At 36.9% G+C, this 24,410-nt stretch overlaps 1 protein-coding gene across 5 annotated transcripts in view; it reads left to right on the top strand.

Annotated features, from left to right (window-relative positions):
* The window catches only part of ldb2a (LIM domain binding 2a), a 97,734-nt gene extending 74,572 nt beyond the window's left edge, over positions 1-23,162 (top strand). Inside the window, exons 5-9 of one of the 5 annotated variants that reach the window (XM_007551023.2) lie at positions 2,685-2,768; positions 8,666-8,789; positions 10,597-10,650; positions 11,288-11,418; positions 21,205-23,162. In XM_007551023.2, the coding sequence (XP_007551085.1) occupies positions 2,685-2,768; positions 8,666-8,789; positions 10,597-10,650; positions 11,288-11,418; positions 21,205-21,435 (624 nt within the window). In that variant the 3' untranslated portion in view covers positions 21,436-23,162. Of the gene's footprint in view, positions 1-2,684; positions 2,769-8,665; positions 8,790-10,596; positions 10,651-11,272; positions 11,425-21,204 lie in introns of all 5 variants that reach the window. The other 4 variants (XM_007551022.2, XM_016670947.1, XM_016670946.1 and 1 more) reach the window with 4 other exon arrangements.
* The last annotated feature ends 1,248 nt before the right edge of the window (positions 23,163-24,410 follow it).

Raw genomic sequence — 24,410 nt, 5'->3', positions numbered from 1 at the left:
CCCAGAAATTGGGTTATGAAAATAACCCAGCATTTTTTACTGTGTATTAAGTACTTACTTGATTAAATGCAAATCAGCTTTTAGCCCTTATTTAAAGATTTCTTTCTGGATATTTTGCTGACATTTCTTCTGTGTCTGTTGAAACACCCATATTGTATAAATTTTCCATCATAAATTTATTTATATTGGTTTTAAATTGGAGTTTAAATAAGTATTTCCCCCACTGTGTCTGATTCCAGTCATTTATTGAACATCTTACTTCTTCTGACAATGTTTAAATACAGAGCAGCTAGCTGAAGAGGTAGGGTAATGCTAGCATATTTGCTTTCTGCTTTAATATGACTTGTCAATTATTCAGGTAGTAATATAGTTCTCTGGGGATGCAGTTTCATGTAGAGACACATAAAAAATATTCTACTCCATGAATTTAGCACTATTCTTGGAAAAAGGTCAACTTTAACCATAGCTTGATCTTTACACAGACAGGAAGCATCAGCTTCCAATACAGTCTTGCTTTCACTGTGTGTATATATTCACCAATATTTGTTTTATTCACTTTATTAGTATAAAAGAGAAAATTTAACAGGTACTGTGAGTCAAATAAGACATTTCAAGTGCAAGCAACAATTTTTAAATTTAAATCACAAGTTTCCCATCTCATCATTACATTTTTCTTTAGTTTGCTTTGAAACGACCATAGGATCCTTTTCTCTTTTTTAATGTGGGTTTAAAGGTTTAAGATCCAGTCTTGCTCTTTGCCTGAAACTTCTTATGAATTTCACTCACCAATAAATTGGCCCCTCTGGGTATTCACGCTAATTCCTGGAGAGTGGGATATTGTGGGCTGTTGTGGGTCCTGGCCAGGTCTTCTGTGATTTGTGTTTGAGTGTAAGTACATTCTTTTGATCACTGCTTGAGCTAATGAAAGCACATACAGACACATGGGAGTCAGAACAGCGGAGTTGAAACTTCAGATTCTTGTAGAACTCTAGCTGCTTTGGAAGAACCCACTTTTCAAAGCGAGGGTTGGAGTGTAGTTTTTTAATATTTTACCAGACCTCATATGAAGCTGAAAAATATTTTATTCTTTCTGGAACTTTTGAATTTGATAAAGAATTGACCAGATTAGACTGGCCACATAAGTGAGAGTGTAGCATTTGTCGTATCATTTATTGTTATTGTGAACTTTTTTTTATCATGATAAAAATGTGGATTCATTGTGCTAAAGATTAATCCACAAGTTAATTATTAAAAAAAACATAACTTGTATTGTCAAAATGATTCACTGTTGGTTTGATGAAAGCCTCAGTAAATATCAATACATTTCAAAATATGATTAAATAGAGTTACAGTGTGGGACTATGATTAGCGTGGCACACAGCTGCTTGAAGTTGTCATTTTTCTTATTGCTTCTACTTTTCACTATTGTTGGTACATTACCACAAAATAAAAATAAAACTTTAGATTTATTTTGCCCACCCCTAGATGGCACTATATTTTTTTTAAAGCCCTGCAATGAATCGATTGGCAGATATCACATTTGAATGCTGTAGCATCTACTTCTTGACTTCACACATTCTTTTTTGTCTCCTCTTAGATTTAATGTATATACAGTTTATTGTCTTCATTTTAAACTTCATAATTGACCCTCTGATCTGGTTTTTACTCCCATTGTTTGCTGAGTTTCCTGAGCTGATCGCCTCCGTCTCGTGTCAATCTTTCCTCAACTTTCTTCTAAATAGTTGATGCATCGCTGTGCCAGTGATGCCAAGAAAAATATGTGTACAGTACATTCATCCTAATTCTGCTTGATGAGTAAAGTAATTCAGACTGTGATCCTGCCAGCTGTCAAATAATACACACTAGTTCAATCCTGCTATCATTCATGCTGGTCTGCTGACGGTACAAAAGGACTCCCCTGCTTCCCTCATGACTTTCCCCACACAGAGATGCGACTGGAGATAGAATTATGCATTTTTCATGAGGCACTGAATCCAAGTGTGCGCACTGCTTCTGCTTAGTCTGGGCTGTGTTTTGGTCTGTCAATACCTCCAGCTCTTTATGATGTGAATGTTTATCTGTGGAGCAAACAAGTTTAGGGAAAAAGAAGCCTTTAGATTTATCCCTATAATTGCCAGCATTTTTTTTTATTTTTTTTACTTTTTTAAGAAAGAAAACTTTTTTAAAAATATTCCCTTTTCTCCAAAACATTCAATATAATTGCTGGAGTTCTAAGATTTATTTATTAGTTTTTTTGTTGTTGTTTTCTTAATTATTTTGTGCTTCATGCAAATTAACCATCTTGCTATGCTTTTTGTGTTCTTCATAAAAGTACAAAGCAAAAGGTTTAAAGCCAGTGCTTTTTTTTTTTCTGTTCTTTGGGCTTCATGGTTCTGCATCGTGTCATTATTTATTCAATGCACTCTGAAACTGTGGCATGACAAACCCACACTCAGCAATTTCAAATCTAGTAAAATAAATCAACAACAGCAAATGCTGCTAGAAATTTGTGAAAATTCAAGCAATTTAACTGATCAGCTGTCAAATTTGCAAGAGTGTGAAGGTAAATGAAAATCAAATACCTCAAACAGATACTAATGAACCTAACTATTGTCCAACAGAATATAAAATGGGCTAAAATATACATAAATCTCCTTATTTTATTTATGTGCTCCTGATTTTAGGCGCAAGACCCTCAGGTGCTGGAACAACTGTCCAAAAACATCACGCGCATGGGCTTGACCAACTTCACCCTCAACTACCTCAGGGTAAGTACCTTGCGTATGAATTTCTGTGTGTGTGTTTTGAGGAGGCTGTATCTCAGAATGTCATTCTGCTTTTGGTTTAGTTTCTGTCACTCCTGATGCACGCAAGGAGCTATTGTTATCTGATATCCATACATAGAAAAATGATGTTGCTCATAATTTCTAATTAAGTAGCTTGTCTAGACAGCATAGTGTTGTTTGTATTGTGCAGAATGTTCATGCTTCTTTATTTGTAATATGCTTCTTGTCAGAAAACATTACATGCTCTGCAGTCAAGTCATAATTTTTATTCAGAAATTTTGCATTTGCAGGTTTGAATGCATGTGTTGTTTATTTTTTTTGTTCTCTTCTCACCTGCTTTTTTAGCTTAAATTTACAAATATTTTGTCAGTTTTCTACTCCAATTAAAGATTAAAGCTTTATTACTCCTGGGTTTTTCCACACTTGATTGTGTACATATAAAGAAATAACATTGTTTAACTTTACTTTATTAATACGCATACTTTTCTCTGCATTTTAACATGTAGTAATGTAGGATATAAGCTTGCTGAATGCATTAGTGATGATTTCAGCGGGTTTTGTTTGTGTTTTTCCAACACCACAGTTGACTGACAGGTACAATTTCCAAACGGGGGAACAAGAGGAGAGAAACGGGGAGAGGAAAGAATTAATTGGATACAGAAAATTAGCATAACATTAATGAACGCTCCCTGTTGAGACTCATAATTGTGAAATGGCGCGAATCAGAGTACGGCACCTTCGCAGCTTATTATAGCCGAGTGAAGAAAAACACACAGAGAAGGAGCGAGGGAGCAGGATGGGTTTTATTTTATTCTTTTTTTTCTTTTGCTGTTGTTCTATAACAAAAAAAAATTCTATACAGAAGGCAACTCCAGCACGGCTAAATGGGAGAATGCGTAATTCAAGCTTCTTTAATTACAAACTGAAGGTTTTCTTTCTGCTCCTTTATTTTGGTGATTCACGCGGTCAGCACTCAAGAAATAAAATGGTGTTTATGCCTTGAGTGCTGAAAACTTGTATTTAATGGGTGAAGTTAAGGTGTCTAAACGGTCTCAGTGTGACTCATGATGCCTCACATATGCCACAGAAATCCCTGTCTGATGAATTCAGAACTAGCAGTCTTTCTTAGAATAAACTTTTACTCTATTTTAAATATTGTTTTCATTCTGTTATCATGGAGGATCCTGAACAATACACCTAAAGCCTAGATTAATCTCCACTGAGTTGAATTTAGAAGAATATAAAAAAATAATAGACTAAAATAATACAATTAACTTTCTTTTTTGCACTGCCTTAAATCCATCTTGAGGTCAGACTCTTCAGTTTTTAAACCACCACTGTATAGTTTAGTCTCACATTCTACGAATTATGTTTTTCGTCATTCTTATCTGAGGTTGTCAATGTAAAATATTCATTTTCTTCACATTAAACTAGTAATAATGTTCTTTTGGAAATGGCCTTTCCCAACATTTATCAATCCTTCCAAGAGAGAGTGACGGCTTCCTGGCTAAAGGGGCAACAACTTGCCTTCTCTCCCTCTCAAACTCGCGCCCACACACACGCAAACACACACATCTTTTTTTTTTTTTTTTTTCATTTGTAGTGTTTAAGTCTTTCCATGCTGGCTTCCTACTATTCAGCCTGAAAATAGCCCTTGTTTTCAGGCAGAGAGCCAGGACTTGTTGGCTGAGCCGGGGAGGGATATTACTGTGTCAGGAGGGAACCATCAGAGGAGAACACTGGATTAGTCTGCCACAGGGATGCTCACTTTTCCTCTAGTGGTGTAGCATCCAAACAGAACCAACATGCCAACTGAGGAAAAAGGAGCAAACATTGCCGTGTTCATGTAGGGTAATTTGACTTAAGCAGCTGACTTCGCCGCTGTTAGATCGACTATTTTAACAACTGGAGAACATCTATCATTTCTGCTTGGACTCTTAATGTTGCAACACAGGTTGCATAAAAGCCTCCAACACTGCTTTACAAATAGCTGTGGGTGGATTGTACTTAATAAATGTCTCCTGTAAAGGTTTCTTTTTATTTCACTGTACAGAGCATTCCAAGAAGGAAACAACCCGCTGATTAGGAGTGACATCAGAAAAGTAGGAGTGGTGGGATGCTGAAGGTCAGATGAGATCATTTGAGCATGCAACGGATGATTAACAGTCTCCTTTTCTTTCCATAATGACTATGAGAGTGCCCTTGAGCAACTTCGTAAACCCACGCCTACCGTCACTGCAGCAATTTTGACCTTACATTACAATCTGATTAGGAGACAGCAACTATGTGGACACATTAGAGTAGTTAACACTCAGATGTTAGGAAACTGCACTGGCCAAGTCAATCAGCCCTGGGAAGTGTGGAAAAGTTGAGAATTTAATTTAAGTATTAATCAGGTCTGAATAGGTATGAAAAAAATTAACTATGTAAAAATATTTGTATTTTTTGTTTCTCGTTGTCTAGAGTTGTTTCAATCCTGCTTGAAAACTTGACACGTCTGTTTTAACACCTTTTTATCTCATTTGTAAACTGCCCTCAGGTTTTTAGAGAAGGGACTTTTAAATGAATTTCAGTCTTTGCCAGGCTTCCCCATCAGTTTGACATTAATACACAACAATACACAAATGTCTTCTTAGTAACTTGTTGTCTCATTTACAGCAGTTTATAGGGATCACAGTCTTTTCATGATTTAGGTCATACTTAACTGGAGCTTATCAGTTCATGTAGGGCAGTTTTCCTCTTCAGCTGCTCCCATCACTTCTGGTATTAACCAGCGTTCGGTCTGAGGCCTTTCTCTTTTTACCCCCTTATCCTTTGTTTGACAGCTTAGACTGGGTCAAATCCTGGCTGACCATTAAGGCTTTAAACAGAAGAAACCTGACTAAAACTTTGACTTCTTTTTAACCTTTATTTCCAGTTAAATGTCAGACATTGTTGTGAACTTTGGAGGTGCTTTTAAACTTGCCAAGCAGGTGAATTCTTTGGTAGAGTCCATGTTTTACTAACTCAGACAGTTGCCATGGTTTATCTCCCTCTTAAAGAAATAGATATCCATTCTTTAAAAACTTCCCACCTAGATTTCTTAAACTAATTACACTGTGGTGTTGGTGACTCAATAAAACTGTCGGCTGCTATTGAATGCAGAATAATATATCTTAGCTATACGCTAAGAAAAATTTTCCGCAAATAATTTGGAGACACTTTCCATGGAAATATCTGCAAATACCGAGGAGCAAATAGGAATGAATCCTCTGTATAAGTAAACTCTGGTCATTGTAAAAATATCTGCTATAAAGTCAGAGTGAGTTTTTGTGCTTAAACAATACAAGCAGCCTGAAAAAGAACCAAAACTCTTATTAGTCTGGAAAAAAATTTAACTTAAATGGGAAAAATCTTGAGTCACCCGTCAACAGGCCCATATTTCTAGTATGGAAGGGTTGGATGCTATTTTGAAATGAACAATAGTTGTTGTAGATGTTCTTAAGCAATGGATCCTCTGTATAAATAAAGTGCCACGATAATTATGTGCAACCACATAATTATCCACAAATAAAAATGAGGAAGAAATTATGATGATGTATAACTCATGACAGTGGAGGGTTGAAAGCATTAGTGTTTTTATATAAAAACACTGCAAACCTGCATTTGACAAAGAGAAAAAATCTTGACAAATTTGCTTGTTTGAGTCATTTTTAGCTGTTTAGATCCTCCTAATAGACCACAGAAACACCAAGAGAACTTAAACATTTGTGGTAATAGACACTGTAATGGAAAAACTCTGCATAGCCAACATTTACAGATAATAGGATACAGATTTGAAGTCAAACGTTTGGTGAGCACGTCCACCCACAAAGATCCCCCTCCCTAAAACATTTGCAGCTTCTTCCCAATAATACGGAACATAAATGTTGGTGTTTGAAGCCGCTTCAACAAACGATCATTCGCTCCTCCTCCTGTTGATGCTGAGAAAGAGAGGAAGGAAAGAAGGAAACTGATGTTACATGCTTTGCAATTTCACCAGGTGACCTTTATGATGTTACATTAAGATGAAAACTGTTTTATAAATTAAAAGCATACAATACCTTTGATGCTAATATTCCCTCTGCTTATTTAAACAGGTAAACTGGGAATCTACCTGGAGTATGATAAAATCCTCTGAGCCTCTTTACTGACTTGTCCAGCACATATCTGGATGATTCCAGCTGCCGAACACAGCAGTATAACTGACTTGTAATGTCGTCCAGATGTTCTGTGGATAAGCTGATCCTGATGTATTTAAGATGACAGTCTGACCCCTGATTCCTCTCAAAGCTGGTCGCCAGAGATTTACGGTTCTCTTCAGAATGAATATTTTACTCGTGCTGTTTCAATGCGGGGACGTTATGAGGTGCAGGGTGGGAGGGACGGGCTGTTCTCTGTGGTTTCTGTCCTAAAGACAGAAATGTGTGTTGATCAATACAGTGGCCTCCACAGTTATCGGCCCTGTCGCTAAAGATGTGTACTAAAGCTTTAAAATAAATAGTTGTTATGGAGACATGGTGGCTGTTTGCTGCAGTTTTCTAACAGGGAGCTGTGGAGGTTATTTTTTTATCTCCTTTTTCATTGTCCTTGCTGCATCTGATGGCAAGATAAATATGAGTCCTCATCCAGCCTTGTTTGCCAACATTCCAGTTGTTTTAAACTTTTTATTAGTCGGGCAAGTTTAGATGAACATATATTCCTGTATCTACTTCCCAACACACTCTGGCTCACTTAAATAACATGATCTCTTGTCTTTCCCATTTTGAAAAGTATCACATTTATCACTCAGGAAAACAGAAATCAAGGATTGCGAATTAATTATCCTCTGATTAGTTTTAAAAACAACTAAAGTATAAATGACAACAACATTATTACAGTAATCTTAATTATTAGACTGAGTTTTTTTTCTGTTGCTCCCAAACTGTGGAACAATATTCCCCTTTTGTAAGGACAGCAGACAATTTAGGTTTTTTAAGTTCCTTCTGTTTTTAACTTAATTGTATTTGATCAGAAATTCTTGTTGTTTTTATCAAGGTCCTTTTTTTTTTAGTTTTCTCCTTGTCTGTTAAATTATGTATGTTCCTGTTTTGTGACTCATGTTTTATTCTGTGAACATATCGAGCACTTTACATTTGGTCTCTTTGGGTGCATAAAGTGCTGTGTAAATATAGATTGATTGAATTGCTTGATTAATAGATGTCATAAATTTAAAGTTTGGACTTTTCTAAAATTTTCAGTGTGAGATTATTCTACTGAAGTACAAATTACACTTATTTTAATATTTTTGTCGCATCTGTAAGAAGGGTATCAATAAGCCTGGGGGTCAATGTATAAACAGAGTGGCCTATAAAGGTATTCTTACCGCTTAAGCCTTTCACATCTTGTCATGTTACAACCATAAACTAAATATATTAGTGCTGCAACATTTTTTTCTTTGCAAAACAAAAGTTGAAAACCATGCAATGTTTTCTCTTCACTGTTGATCTGTCTCATTATATTCTGATGAATTATAATAAATTTTGTGTTTGTATGTCAAAATGGGAGGAAAGGTATAAATAAATCTGAAGTTTATCTTTGGTCCTTCCAGAAGCACTTTGATATAAAAAGTTGAAGATATTTTGCTGAAGTGTCTGTAAAAATACGTTTTCTTCCTAATTAATCACTTAGACGTCAGTGAGCGAGTGATTAATTGAGCAACAAACTCAACCTATTTTGGTTTTGGTTTATCATGACAGGAGCAGCATCAGCAGTAAAAAAAATAAAATAAAATAGTGGAGAATTTTAAATACTTTGAGAAAAATTGCCGATTCTGTTCTCTGCTTTCACTGAGCTTCTGCTTTGTCTCGCTGTGTCTGCAGTTGTGCGTCATCTTGGAGCCCATGCAGGAGCTCATGTCGAGGCACAAGACCTACAACCTCAGTCCCCGGGACTGTCTGAAGACATGTCTGTTCCAAAAATGGCAGAGAATGGTAGCACCACCAGGTAAATACATAATGCATAGTGTTTCCTTCTGCTGAAACCCTGAAAGAGCCATTTCTTTCAGCAAAACTCTTAAATTCTGCTTTGTTTTCCTGAATATTTAATACAATAAAAGTGAGTCCTAATGGGGCTGAAGTAACCATCATTATAAACAGCTGGTTCCTCATAAAGAATAGTGAGAGGTAATTGCTCCCTCTACTGAGCTTTTGAGTTTATTCTTCCGTTTAAACAGCTTTTAATTCCACTCCATCCATCACTGTGCAGGAATATTTTCACTCAGAGTGTGTTTTATTGCATCATTTATGTTCCCAAATTTGCCATTATACATCCTAATTTCTGAAATATATTTTTTTTGCCTGTCAGGTATATAAAATCATCAGAATTCAGGGTTGCCTCTTGAATCTCAACCCTGCCAATCTTTAACAGGCCTCTCAGGCGCCCTTGATTGATGTTTGCAGGCTGGTTTCTGAAAAGTACTGAGCTTAAATTGGCTGCGCGGTCTTAAGCCGGAGAGGGAGTAAGCCAAGGCCGTTCTTTTTTTTCTTTCTCTTTTTTTTCTTCTTTTTTTTTGGGACACATTGGAGTGGCTGCAAATTACAGCAATGCTTAGCGAGGCGTGACGAGATGTCTTTAAAAACCAACACCAGTCAAAAAGCCTTTGACTCAGACCTGTGTAACTTTAATTAAGAGTGCCGGGTGTAATCAAACTCGCAGATCCAGCTCCCCGGACAGCGGCTCCCCAGCGTCCACGACATTCTTCAAAGAAAAGAAAAAAAAACAGAGTCAGAGGGAGAGAGAAAAAGGAAAGCATTTTATGAATATAATAAAGACTCCTGGCTGCATTGATAGTTATTTGTGCACATGGTAAAAGAGCAAAAGCAGATCAGAATTCTTCTCTGCTCTATGCAAGCTTTATGGTAATATGCAGCTTTTTATTTAAAAATGGCTCCTCACAGTGTTGACCCTTTGCAAAGAGGTTACTCCTTCTCATTCATTTACATGTTGACACATCTGTTGCACAATCTTTGCAGTTTAGCTGAAATGAGGGTTTTCCTTGTTGGTGGTGTTGTTCCACTTTTCCTGCAATTCTTCTCCAGCTCGGAAACAGGTTGGGATTTTGGCAGGAAGGAAGCCACGGGTGTATTTATGCTCTGATAAGTTCTTTTGGTGGAAATGGAAGCGATTTTTGTGCGTCACAGGCTCAGCATCAGAGGAAACCAGTGGGATAACACAAATGATTGTCCCTCACAATAGCAGAGTCTTTTTATTTTTTTTTTTTTTCATAAACAAACACGTCTGTCAATTTTTTTTTTAAATCAAACGAGATAAGATGCGGATAAAATTCCCTTTGTTCTTGGGGTTCTGATTTATAGTGCTGTTTGTTTCTGTTATGAGTCTCTGATTGTTATAACTGAATATGAGATCATGATTAGACAGAAACCTCAGAAAATGTATTTCACTTTCAGACATCTGACTGAAAATCGCAGCAGGATTTTCTTGTCTTCTCTTGAGATTAAAAGGAATAACGCTTTCTAACGAATGCCGGAAGAATTCGCAAAACCTTGTATTCATAAATTATGTACTACATATATTCTCTAACAAAAGTTAGTGAAACTGTCAGGGACAAAGGAACAGACTGAACTACTTACCTGGGTAACCTTGTAATTCTAATTGTTCCACTTATAGATTAACTTCACATTCTATTTAATGTATGTTGAGTTACCCAGTGATGCTATTAACAATTCTCTGTTGTACCCTCTGATATTTCTGTCTGTTTAACCAACACAACTAATTTTGGCTCCGGTTTCAGCTGGACACCCACAGAACTTCAAAACGGAAATATTTCCCACAAATCACAAAAAAGGTATCTTCTCTCTAACAATATCAACTGTCTGTCGCCTTTCAAGAAAGCAGCATCATTTCCTTGCTCATTTGAATGGACTGAAATGCATTTTCATGTGCAAGCTTATCATGTATTTTCACCTGCCTGATGTCAAAATTGTGTGTTGAATGTTTATTGCATGTGACGACTTGGCTACAGCTTGTAATTAGAGTTATTAATCACCGATTCTCAATAGAAATAATACAAATTCAGTGTTAATGCTAGTTAGATTTCAATCAGTCGAACAGTTGTGTCTTGCTTTTGCTTTTGAACAAATTGCATCACATTGAACATCAAGGTCTATAGTTGAGCATTTATGTAAATGAAGCAGAGGTTCTTTCATATAGCTGCATGTGTTTGGAGATGTTAACGCTTGTGTGGTTTCACCTCTGAAGATAAAGCATGCATCCTTGTTTAATAGAGGCTCTTATCTGTGTAACATGTCTGTGGGATCGCGTCTTCTATCTGCATGTGTTTTCAGTGCACAAGCACTGGGAACAAGTTTGCATGATCTCACTTGCAAATTGTACACACTGCACACACTCCTACACCTTGTCTCTGTCTGTATGCATTATGTTCTTGGCATGGCCTCTGTTTCTCTTTGCTGGTCGCGCCAAAGCTGAGCCTGCCCGACAGACAACCACGAAGAGGAGGAAACGGAAGAACTCAGCCAGCAGCGCCAACAGCAGCGTGGGCACCGCCGCCAGCAAGAAGCGCAGCCCCGCCACCAACTTCAGCCTCTCCAGTCAGGTACCTGTAAGCATCAGCTCCTCTCGGTTTGCTTCCTCTTTTATTTACATACAGCCATTTAGCAGTCGCTTTTCTTCAAAGCATCTCAGAAAGGAGCCGTAATTGGTTTCTGTAGCTGCAATTGAATGTTTGCAGAGTTCCAAACAAGCACCAGAAATTCCTAATGGTATTTCAGCTAGTATGGTTTAATTTATTTGTACAAATGGAAAAAAAAAACCCTCAACACTGTAAATAAAAAAAGAGGTATATAAAAAGAAATAAAATGGGACAAAATGGAAGTGATCAAAGCAGGAAAACATTTTAGTGAAAGATTAGAACATAACAGTTCTTGTAGGATGCTTTGTGACCAACCATTACAGCTGCCTCCTAAATGTGTTCCTATTTCTCAGAAAAAACCTTTGCCTTTTCACAATGTTTATTTAAAACGACCAACCAGCAATGAGACCTTGTTGCTCATCCAAGTGACCAAAGCCTTGGGCTATAAATAAAAGAAAAACTTTGAAGCGAATCGGAAAATGTGGGTGGTGAAATCATGCTTTGCCCTCTCACAGCCAGCACACTGACCAGGCCCTTGAGCAAGGCACTAAACTCACAGACTGCCCAGCAGCAGTTCATTTTACTTGGAAATCAGAAACATGCCACCATGCTGCTGTAAAGGGAGTTTTCAGCTCTTTATGGTGGATCTATGTCTCTATTTTAGAAATGAAAAAATTGATATTATGATGTTTAAGAAAAAAAGTTTGAGAAACTAATATGGATTATTTTTATAAAATGGAACATATAACTCACTAACAATACAGCAACTTATGGATTTGTATATCTGTTATAAATATATAAAATTCCAATATTTTCATTTTTATTCCAGTAAGGCAAGAAAAGGCAAATTTATTTGGGCTTTAAAATAAAGAAAACTAAACAGAGATAATATTGATTAAAAACACTGAGCACATCACAAAATACTAATTAATTTATCACACATAAAAAAATTGCCAGTTTTCAAAAACTGACCTTTGACCATCATTGATGTCCTTGTCAGAGCTTATTTATCAGTTGTTTGAAACTTTGCAATTTTTTACCAGTCAATGATATGGGGACGTTTAGGTGAATGTGTTTTCTAACTTATGATGGTCAACCTAAATAGTATGTTGTCTTGTATTTACCATTTTGAAGAATGACTGAAAGAAATGGACCTCTGATATTTATTCTCCACTCATTTGTGGGATAAAGCTAAACTTTCTATATAGCATATATTGGAAGCTCTGCAAACTTTGACTTACTCAGACAGAATTCTGAGTTAACTGTTTTCTTGTTGTATTTCTGACTTAAGAACGTGAAAAATGTGACTTTCAAATATAAATAAAATGCAGTTTTACACCCCAGGGCAATATTCCTTCAGGTGAAGAGTTTGATTACTAAATAAATGTTTCTAGACTCTCAGATGAACTTAAAACTGTAAAGTATAAATTAAAAAAATTATTCAATTGCAGTCACTTTTTAGATTGCTTTCACAATGTTTCTTGTCTTGGTGCATTGAAAACTACATGTTTTGTGCGTCTAAATAGAAGGAAATTCAGAGGATTTTGTGGAACATCAAGACATGTTGTAACTGTGAAATTTGAATATTACTTTTTGCTTTGAAGAAATAACTGACCATTATTTTTGCCAAATTAATCAGAAAGAAGATTTCACTACTGGTGTCAATTTTTTAAGTTCTTCAAGTGTTCCTGTCGAGTTTCTGTGAGATTAAAATAATGAAATAATTATTTTATTGGGTCATTGGTGGGACATTATAGCAGTATGTTGACAAATTGTGAAGCAGTAGTTCATATGTATGGTGTTCAAATGTATTATTTGGGCGTTTATTTAAAGCTGCATCAAAGCAATCTTTCTATGCTATCGGAACACAAACCAACAGTGTTTTTTGGTATTGCCAATTATTGTGGCTCCTGTGATTTTATAGAAACAATTAAATCTTAATGTCAAATCTTTTTTTCTTCCACTGTACAAATGGATTCAAATTAAGATTTTAGTATCTACAGTATGGATTTACCTTGGTGCTATAAAAGTTGCATTTATTTAAGTGTTTTTTTTACACATATTTACTGGTGAACCATAAATGTGGAGGGTGCTATACATGTTTTTTTTTTTAATATTATTATTATTATTATTGTTATTTTCACAAAGGTGTGAAGGACATAACAACATAACACACATAATGTATGTGTGAATGTATAATAAATATCATCTTAAACATTATATATGAGCCAGTTTTGGTCAGGCGGCTTCACTGTTTATAAAGCTGAAGTTGGGATGAATGTAACTTTTAACACCTTCTCTCATGACTTGGAAAATATTCAATAATTTTGGGTTTTAAATTGGCATGTGACAAATATGAATCTTATTTAACTTTTGATTTTGATTACTTTTTAAATGTGTTTTTTGTATTAAAAAAAATAATATCGGAAATCCATTTTTGTCTAATTAAATTTCTGACTCGGTGTGTTTTTACTAATAAATATGGAAGTTTTATGTTAATGTAGGGGGGTTAAACTATTTTATGTCTACATTAAACTGTCATAATAATATCGTTTTTATGATTAAACAAATAAATCCTGAAGGGCTTTATATGGATTTTACAAGCATACAGCTTCATGACCTGAATTAGGTTCAAAATGCCTGATTTGGCAACACGGCTGTATTAAAGGTTACTTGACGTACTTAAAGGTTAAACAGCCGCCTAAACAGCTCAGTGTTTCACCACATGCCTGGCGTCTCCCCGGAGGATTGGATGCCGCTGTGGGTGTGCTGTCTGCAGAGGCTCTACTTTTATTCCACACAATGCTCATTATACACATGCTGTATTACATTCACTCCCCAGCATCCAATTTACTGTTCTGTAGACGCGCAGGCACAGCACTCCGCTGTTCTTCTACACAGATCATTTCAGTGTAGGAAAAAGTGCGCTGATACAAAACATAAAGGGAATTTGTTTTTGTTAAGGTGTTACTGGTTGGCATTAATGTGCGTACATTTTGTCCTCGGCACTAATTCAGCCTAATGGAAAATTTAAGAGTGTTACCAGCTTTCTATACAGTGTCTGCCCAGTCGCACAGTAAATATACCGTGTCTATATATTGTTAGTTTATCTCAGAAAGTAGCCCTGCTGTTAGGAAAGATTTTAAAACACTAGGATTCTGTAGACCTGCATGTAGGAACCAAACAAAGACTCAGGGACAGTCCAAGGTTAATTGGGGCCCACATCAAAATTAAAGTTGGAAGCCACCACACGCATCCCTGTTAGCACATGAGTCAACAATAAATTTCTTTATTTTATGGTATGAAAATCACATCATCCACATCGTTTTTCAGCATTCGATACATAAATTTAATACATATTAAATAAATACAACAAATAAATTGCTTAAAATGTAAAAGATGGTAATAATCTGTAGAAAGTCACCCTAAGTTAGCCATTTGCTGTTCCTGTCACGTCTGGTGGATATTATTTCAATACTAAGTCAGGAATGTTTAATTGACTGTATCTACATTCACAGATGGAAAATTAAAAACCTCTTATATAATTTTGTTGTAAACAGAATGTGGATCTAATATGACTCCAGCTGAAACAGAAATGTCTTCATTCTCCTGAGATAAGAGTTAAACTATGAACATTTGAGTTCATATTTTTAAATTTTGTGTGAATTAAATGTTATATCAATTAATTTGAATCATTTGAAATTCTTTGTAATATACTATTTTGGAAGGTGTCATGGCTGTGTTTCAGTGCCTTGGCCGGCTCTGCATAAATAGCACAAAATACGCTAAGTAAATCTGTTTCTGTTTTTCAATTTTTGCCAAGAACTGCATGTTTTTCCCACTTCAGCCTAGTTCTTTTACTCTCCCAAACATTACCAAAATAAATGTTATTCTTTATTCAATAAAAACAGGGGTTATGTTTGAGATGTCATTGAACAGAATTGATATAAAGAACAATTTAGTCCTCTAATACGGGTTTGAAAAGAAAGACCAATTCATTTTGTTTCTGACTTCAACTAACTTATTAATTTTGTTGTTCTTTCAAATGGACAGTAGTGTTAATGTGCTACACCCTGGGTTGCCTACAGACATTCTGCACTGACCGTCTATATTTACTGAAGACTCTTGGGCTGTCTCATCTTTTTCTAGTCTTTTACCTGGTTGCCTTCGTCTCACCCATACATAATGTACATCTCATGCACATATACACACTGCACTCGCAAATTGTTTTCTCTTTGGAAGGCAGCGTGGCTCTGTGCCAGCTCTCATTATCACAGATATCTGTATACACCCTCACCCCCCCTCCCTCCTTCTTCACATGCTCCGTCTTTGCTCCATCATTGAGCCCCCCCTCACCCACCCTAACCCCACCTCCAACCCCAGCCACCCCCATTCCCTCTTCCTCTTCCTCATCACCTCCACCTACCTACCTACCCACCCACTCACACAAGCACACATATACACATCCCCACTTGTGTCGTGCATCCACACAACTCTTAAAGACGGGCAGCGCGGTCCGTTACATGCTGGTTACATATGTTGTGCGCCTGCCGTCTTTGTCTGAGAAGTTGTTCGTTTGTGGCTGAACACAAGCCTACGTGAGTCCAATAACAATAAGGAGTGGACCCTTGCAACTGGAAGGGGGAGGAGGGGAGGGTTAACCGGTGGTGGTGGAGAGGGTGTTCATAGAATGAGCAACACTGACCTCTAGTGGTCTACATTGGGAACATCCAAGACTGAAATCATCTTGAAATGGTTGTGTTTTATATTCCATAGATCTACCTTAACATTAGATTTAAGTTCCCTTAATTTAGAATCAAATCACAGTTAAAGAAAAAAAAAAAAAACAAACTGCACCTGCACTGCATGTGTCACATGCAGTTACATACACACATTACGGACTGTAATGCCATACATAGATTTAAAAAATTTTTTTAGACTGTAAGAAATATACATCAAACAACTTTAGTGAATTAAGAAAGGAATGGATTTATATATTTTTAATTATTTGTAAATTTTCTCAAAGTTTTTAGCTAAAGTGTCTGGCAAGAATGTTTGACCACTCTTCTTTGTTGGATTGGTAGAGTTGATCTGTTTGTTGATTTTCTGCCAAAGATCGGGCTTTTGAGTGAAGCCAACAAATGTTCAGATTTGAGGTCAGAGCTCTGAGGAGGCCATTCAGTAAGCTTAATGTAAGCCTTCCAAAAACATTTTGGATGTTTGGTATCATCGTCATGATGGAACAGCCAATTATGTCAAAATTTCTGTCCCAAGCTGTTACCTCTGATGAAGGGACATCAGTTAGTAAGTTCTGGAAGTACACCTCGAGTTTATCATAAACTGGGAAAAGAAGTCCAATGTCACTTTCCAGTTTAACATCAGTATAGACTATGAGTATGCTGACTTAAGAAAAAAATGTCTGAGGAAGTTGTATTGCACTACTTGCCTGCAAAGACAAGAGAAGGTAAAGCCTTTAGACTTGTAACATCTGTCAAGCATGCTGTGTTAGCATAATACATAAGGTCTGTTACACTGCCAGTGGTAGAAAATGTTTGAAATAATGAAGACAGAGGAATATCTGTAAGACCTTTTCCAAAAAGAGTTGTGAAATATCGAGCTAAAATTATGTCAGGATCTTGTTGATGACCAAATAAAGTGAATTTACTGCGCAAATTGATACAATATAGTCAAAATGCAGAAAAATGTGAGTATATTTATGTTTGAGTTTCACTATATGTATACTAAATTTTAATGTGTTCACCCAGTTCTAAGATTAAAAAAGAAAAGTTGACTTTTGTTTTTGCTAATGTCTACCTTGAAAAAAAGAACTACAAAAACAAAGATCAGTGTATGTACACTTCCAACTGGAACTGTTTACTGGCCCCTGGGAGATGCAAATAATAAGAAAGGTCTAAAGTCAATTGATTGCCTTTTATGTCCAATATATCAGTTTTTATCTTCAAATATAGCATTTCCAATAACCACAGGGCCTTGCAAAGAGAAGAAGCTGAAGAGATGATCAAAGACAACAGTTATATGTGTGAAAGAACATACCAATAATGCCCAAAAAAATATGATGCTGCCAGCGCATTGGATTATACTCTTAATTGGATTGTTTAACTGTTTTTACTTTTGGAAACATTTTTCTCCTATTACAAGTTCTCTAAGGTGTGCAGGATTTCTTTTTGGCTGTATATAGCTGTATTTCAACTGATGTTTTTAAATACGATCCATAAATAACCAAATGATTTTCTGTCACCTGTCTGGTTTTCCTGCCTGTAGCGAAACTTTGCATTCTGTCCCAACCCACTAAATTCCCACTTGTTGTTTTGGAGGCCTGAGGAGGATCAGATACGTCCTCCTTGCTCCCCTCTGCTAATCTCTATGAATGCATCCTCATGCAACACTTGGTGAAATCAAGCGAGAAGGGAGGCGTTTGTCTCTGCGTTGGCCCATTCAAGATCTTGCTGCTTCTGCTAGTGCGAAAGCAAACTCCTAACGAGATGAGTAGACAAGTAGACAGTATTAATTAGCTCACAATTAGCTCTCCCTGGTCTCAGACTAGCCACCAGCTGTTATCGTCGAAGGGATTTTGTTCAAGAGGGATGGTGGGATGGAGGGGGTTGCCTAAAATTGGCCAGAGGTAGGTTGACAGGCCTCCTCACAGGAACAGATGGTGAATGCAAGGCTTGTTGGCAATCAGTACATTTTTAGCTAATGACTTAATTAGCTATGCAAATTGACAAATCAGTGTGGATATTGTCATTTAGTTGAAAAGCTCACCTAAATTAATTAGCCTGATTAAGGCATAGAGAGGTGTAGAAGTGGTCGCTGGGGGGAAACAGGGAGGAGATGGCTTGGATTCATGAACTGGATTTCCTTGTTGTGACTCCCATTGTTTGTGCATTTTGTTGTGTTTTTTGGACTGGAGTAGAAGCAGGTTGTGTTGTGCATGTTTACATCAATGCTTACTTTATACAGGACTGCAGGCAGGGTTAATCTGCATTCATCTGCTCTTGGTGTGGAATTGTTTGCAGCGCTGCGGTTATGCAGTGGGTTTGTCTTGGCTTCTGTCCAGTGCACATGCACGTTTGTGGGTTATTTTTGTGTATTTGTTGCGGTGGAGACGGCCGTGGAGAGTGAGATCTCCCAACCAGGCAGCGCTGACACACATGGGCGGTGAAGCGTGCACTCCATTTAACTGAACGGCTTCTTCCCAGGTTACAATAGCTGGTCCAGACACTCGGCGGCAACAAAGGATGAGACTCAACAACTCACAAATAAATATAGCAGTAATTGAGGTCCTTATTGATCGGTGCTTGAAATAATAAATTAGACTGCAAGGATTATTTTTGCAGAGGAATTTAAAAACGTGACTAAACACAAGCAGTTCCAGGGGGGGCATCCCTCTCCATCAGGATTCCTTCACATCACACGAGTCACAGATATCAGTAGATAATGGATGAATCTCTGTCCTTCCTTTCCATGACCCAGTGTGAGAGGGCTATCTCTGTGAAATATGTCTTACATGATGAGTATTGATCGGGCCGGGTACAGCGCACCAGGGGTATCCACTCAGTGTATGGGAAGGTTTCATTTGCACGGGGAGCTCAGAGAGGGGTCGCCCATTCGGATGGGTTCACTGGATACAGCCGCACTTGTCCTAAACACACACACACACACACGCACGCACACATTTGCTGTCATTTTTCTGCAAGCAGGGGGTCTGCATTTAAAGCAGGAAAACACACAGTTTTCAGTGACTGGGTATTTTCTGTCAGACAGAAAACATGATATAATGATAGAGGCTATTAAAAGTCAACGGTTGTCTTTTTGACCTTGTGGTATTTCTGTTTAAAGCTGGCTAAATATATTACTATCTTTTTTTGTATATCTTTGGTATAACATAATCATTTGAAGTAGCGCAAGTATTATTCAAAAGTCTAAGTATATTAATGTTCATTTGATGTTCTGATGGTTTGAGAATAAAATTAGATAGAAAAATCAGATACACGTTCATTTCCAGTATGATTTTTTTTTCATTCAGTTTGCATTTCAAATCCCCCCTAATTGCACTTGTTGGTTCTAGAACATAACCACAATACACTTTTTCAAAACTATTTTTATTTTTGTGTACTTAGAAATTACTGACTAAAAATGTGATAAAATCATAAAATCTGGAACCGAAAATAAGAATAAACAAAGATTTAGATCTCACTATATTAGTGTCCACATTTAAATAATGCTAATAATAATAAAAAATAAAAAAAAAACTATTGAATTTCTTCAAAGCATTTAAATCCTGTAGCTGACCGTTTTGAGAGGAGTCTTTAAGATATTAAAACTACAAGTTATTCGGGCAATGAACTGGCTTCTAAACTTGAACAATGAATCGATGTTATGTCTACCATTAATGAACCTGGCTTTGAACCAATTTAGATCTTTACACTTGTTATCAGTTTGTTTTTCTTTATTGGAATCTAAGAAAACACCTAATAAAATAATTATTCTGATCAATTTTTAGCTCTGTATACGTGTTTTTCACAGATTCATTTGCTGAAGCACAGCTGGAGAACTATTGGTCATAACTGAAATAAGGTGTAGTTTAAAGCAACTACAGTAGCTGTTTCCAAATTAACATTTATTAAAGGAGAAAATAAAATACAACTCAAACCAGTTTGGAATTATGTGAAAAAATAAATTATGTAAGAAGTCCCTGACCCTTTTGTTAAATTGTGATGTTTTAGAACAGGGGTCACCCCAACTCCAGTCCTCGAGGGCTACCATCCTGTAACTTTTAGATGTGTCTCTGCTCAAACACACCTGGATCAAATAAACTGCTCGTTTCCAGCCTATTGCAGAGAGGAATGAATGCTGGTGAGGGAATTCAGACATTTTGGAGCAGAGGTGAATCTAAAAGTTGAAGGATGGTAGCCCTTGAGGACTGGAGTTGGTGACCCCTGTTTTAGAGAGTTAAATTTCCAGTGAACCATGATGAGATACATAATCCACAAATGGAGAAAACATGGACTAATAGTTTACCAAAAAACATCTTTATGATCCTGTAGATCTTTGGGGAAACATTCTGTAGAATGATGAGCTTTTTGTAAAGTCTGGTCTTTTACAGCATTTGAAGAGAATATGATATTGGTAGTCAGATGTGGTTGGGGGTTTGTGACCTTAAGCTCAACTTGACTTGGTTTATGCAGCAGGATAGTGATAGCCATAGCAGGTGGCGCATCGGAATGACTTAAAAAGAAAAGCTCTGAAAGCGTCTAGTCAAACTCCCGATTTAAATCCAATTGAGATGCTGTGATGTGACCTTAAACAGGCCATTCTGGCTCACAAATCCTCCAATGTGGCCAAAATAAAACTATTCCATAAATCAAAATTGGCCAAAGCTCATAAATGGATACAAAGAACTCTCCTTGCCAGTTACCACAATGACAGTGAGCATCAAACCCTAGTTTAAGGGTGCCAGTACTTTTCTACGGTCATGTTGGTTATGTTTGAGCTGCACAATATAGAAAAATCTTGCAATGTCAATAATATTGCTAAATATACAACTTGTTTGATCGATTGATAAATTTAAGTGTCACAAAAAAGCATAAAGAGAAGAAACCTCTAAGGGAGCAAATAACTTTGAATTTGTTCACAGTTTTGTAGATGTAAAAATAGTTTGAATTACAGATTTGAGGTCTGTTTTAAAAAAGAAGATTCTAGTTCATCAACCTTTCTTCATCTCTACAGGACGTGATGGTTGTTGGAGAGCCGACCCTGATGGGCGGCGAGTTTGGGGACGAGGATGAGCGTCTGATCACCCGTCTGGAGAACACACAGTACGACGCCACCAATGGCCTGGATGACGAGGACGATTTCAACAGCTCCCCAGCTTTGGGAAACAACGCCCCCTGGAGCAGCAAACCCCCCGCCGCCCAGGACAGCAAGCCTGAGAGCACAGCGCCCCAGCCCTCGCAGTAAAAATATAATAAACAAATTACATAAAAGAAGAAAACAACAGATCCTTGGCTCCATGTGGGTTAGACATTTAAACCTCCCCCCTTTACCCTGAGGACAGCGCCTCTGTGCCGCATAATGAATTCACCTGTCTGCAAACTCACCACTGGCATGTCTAGCCAAACTTTGTCATCTGGGATATTTTCTTCTCTGAATCATTGTAACATTTCTTTTAAAAAACACAGAGAACTGCTCAGAAGTATCTACAGACAATAAATGCATACAAAACGTATGCAATGTAAAATAAAATTATTATTGCAGACTGACTTTTCCCTTCAGTGGAAAGCTGTAGATCAAATTCTCCCTCCCGAACCCTCAGATACGAACCTCCTGTCTGGTGGAATACCTCAGCTGTGATTGGTTGACCTGCAGGTCACAAGTCATCACGCTGACTGCGGACAGTGGGAAAGAGAGAAGAGTAAAAACAACAAACAAAATGTCTCTGAAATAGAAAGCTGGTGAAGGGAAGGTGGTTTTCAGCAGCCAGCGGAGCCCATGGAAGTGTCTCACCGCATTGGACTCAAATGAAACATTGTTGGAGGCAATTGCATTTTTATTGGAAATTCAGTCGGCCGTTGGTTTGTTTCTACTGTTGCTCGAGTTTCATTTCCAATTAAGAGGAAATAAAAGTTCTCTACAAAGTGGAAGCTTTTTCAAATGAGGAAAATCTTGTCCTGGAATTGTTTTCTTAACGTTACTGCGGCTGTCACAGATTGTGATTTCATGCAAACCAGTTTGATTGTGTTTGTAGTCTATTGGTATTTTTGCTTCTTTCTGAATCCTTTGAAGTCTCATTGTAATTTTGCCAATCAGTTTGTGAACTTTGCTGACACATGTTGACGCTTTATTGTTTTTCTTTATTATTATTCCTGGAAAGTTGGACTTCTTTCCCTTTAACGACCTAATCCCAAACTGATACAAAAGCCTTCTCCTGCATGATTTTATACAATTTTAATTTGGTTTGATAAATGTGCTCTTTGAAACGCATCGTTTGGTTTTTGCTTTTTGTGTTCATCAGTTTGGGAACACTGTAACAAGGTTTGTAGCTCTGTAAATAGAGGTGGAATCTATTTTGTCCACTGTAAATCAGCCACTGAAAGCAGTTTGGATATGGCAGCTGTTTTTGTTTTATACCAGTTTCTCATTTCTGTAGGGTGGTTTGGATGGATGCTGGTTTGCTTTATTTTGAACCAAAACTTCTCATGTTTCTACACCTCTCTAGCTAGTACAGAACCAAAGCCACAAAGTTAACAAACAGCCACACTGTCACATGACCATTTATTGAGGACTAAGTGACAAACTGAAGGAACAAACCAGTTTTGCATTTTCAGATTGACATACAATCTCATCCACCCCACAGAAATGCTTTAAGATCCCTGTGTTTGTGTTCACAATTGTTCTTTAATCTTCAATCGAATCGATACCCCAGTATATCCTTGATCTTTTTGTTGGATTTTTGTTTAAAAATGGGCAAGAAAACAATGACAGATGTCTTTATACAATTCGATCTAATGGGTATTTATTTGTGTATTTGTAAGGAAGCGAACACATTTCAAAATATGTTTGAGCCTAGTATTATTAGACACCATTTGTACATTATATAGCAGAGGTGTTCAGTGTCATATCTGATGTCTGGTATGTATGCTTTACCATTATGTGTGCCAATAAACCGTGCTTACAGAAAAGCTGAATTTGGTTTGATCAACACACATGTGGTGTTAAACGGTGGTCTTGTTTCTTGAACCATATGTTTTTACATTATTCTTATTATGTTAGACAGTATTTCAGAAACACTTTTTCTTTGCAGGGGCTGCTTGGTGGTTAAAACTGAAAATATTTCTGCTGTAAATTTCAGCTCTGCAAGTCTTTCAGTGTGGTTTTTCTACGATATCCCAGGTCCTGTATGGGTTTTCTCAGGGTATTACTTATATATAGTAATTATTCTGTATTTGTAGTATATTTAGGGACCCCAAATGCCTGCAAATAACTGAAATCTAGGAATTTAAGAGCCTCTCTAAAATGCTTATAACTGCCCATTTTAATAGGTTAAGCACCAAATACAGCTAAATATTCATTAATAAGCACAGCGGAAACCGCTAGCACTGCTACAGAGGCTACCTGATCTTCTTTATAGTCCTAAGTAAAATGAATGATTGTTCTGGATTGGCTTCTTTGCAAGTGCTATCCAATAGCAGGTCAAGTAGCATTATACTTCAGTCTTTCAGCTTCTGAATCTGGATTTTATCTAAAATATTTTAGATATGCTCTATGAAAAATCTGCAGAGGCTATTTTTTTTATAAATGGTTTGACGTTACATTCCACAGAAAAAACAGCAAATATTGAATTGCGAAAACATGAAGACCCACATTTTAAACAAAAATGCATAACATATATATAAAATGGAAAAAAAAAAAAAATATATATATACATATATATACATACAGCTCCTCCAGTAAGAAAAAGAATATGATAGTTGATTTCAAAACTTTTAACCAAGAGTATTAGAATTCTTTTCTATGGAGAATAAGACTTCTGTTTTTGCAGCAGGGGCATTGCTGCATCATTTTATGCTTCAAACAGCTGGGAAAAAATATTCTCTGGCAACTCATAAAAGGCCTTGAAATGGTAGAAGAGAACATTTTTGAGGATGTAACATTTTTCAGTCTTAGTATTCCTTGAGCTGCTGCTTCGTGGAACAGATGTTAGCAATTCTACCTTGCAGCAAGTAGGTCCTGGGTTCAGATCTCAGGCCTGGGGTCCTGTTTCATGGAGTATTCATCTGCCCTAGATAGGTATTGCATTTTCCTACCAGTCCACAAAAATATCCCTGTAAGATTAATTGGTCTCTATAAATTGGCTTTAGAAGTCACTGTGTTTATGTGAATGGTTGCTTGTCTTGAATTAGCCCAGTAATGGTCAAGTACTGTGTTCAGGTTGA

Source organism: Poecilia formosa, unplaced genomic scaffold (assembly GCF_000485575.1).
Source record: "Poecilia formosa unplaced genomic scaffold, Poecilia_formosa-5.1.2 Scaffold39, whole genome shotgun sequence".
NCBI classification, from domain to species: domain Eukaryota; kingdom Metazoa; phylum Chordata; class Actinopteri; order Cyprinodontiformes; family Poeciliidae; genus Poecilia; species Poecilia formosa.
The sequence above is the reverse complement of the archived record's forward strand: the minus strand, read 5'-3'. Positions and strand labels throughout refer to the sequence as shown.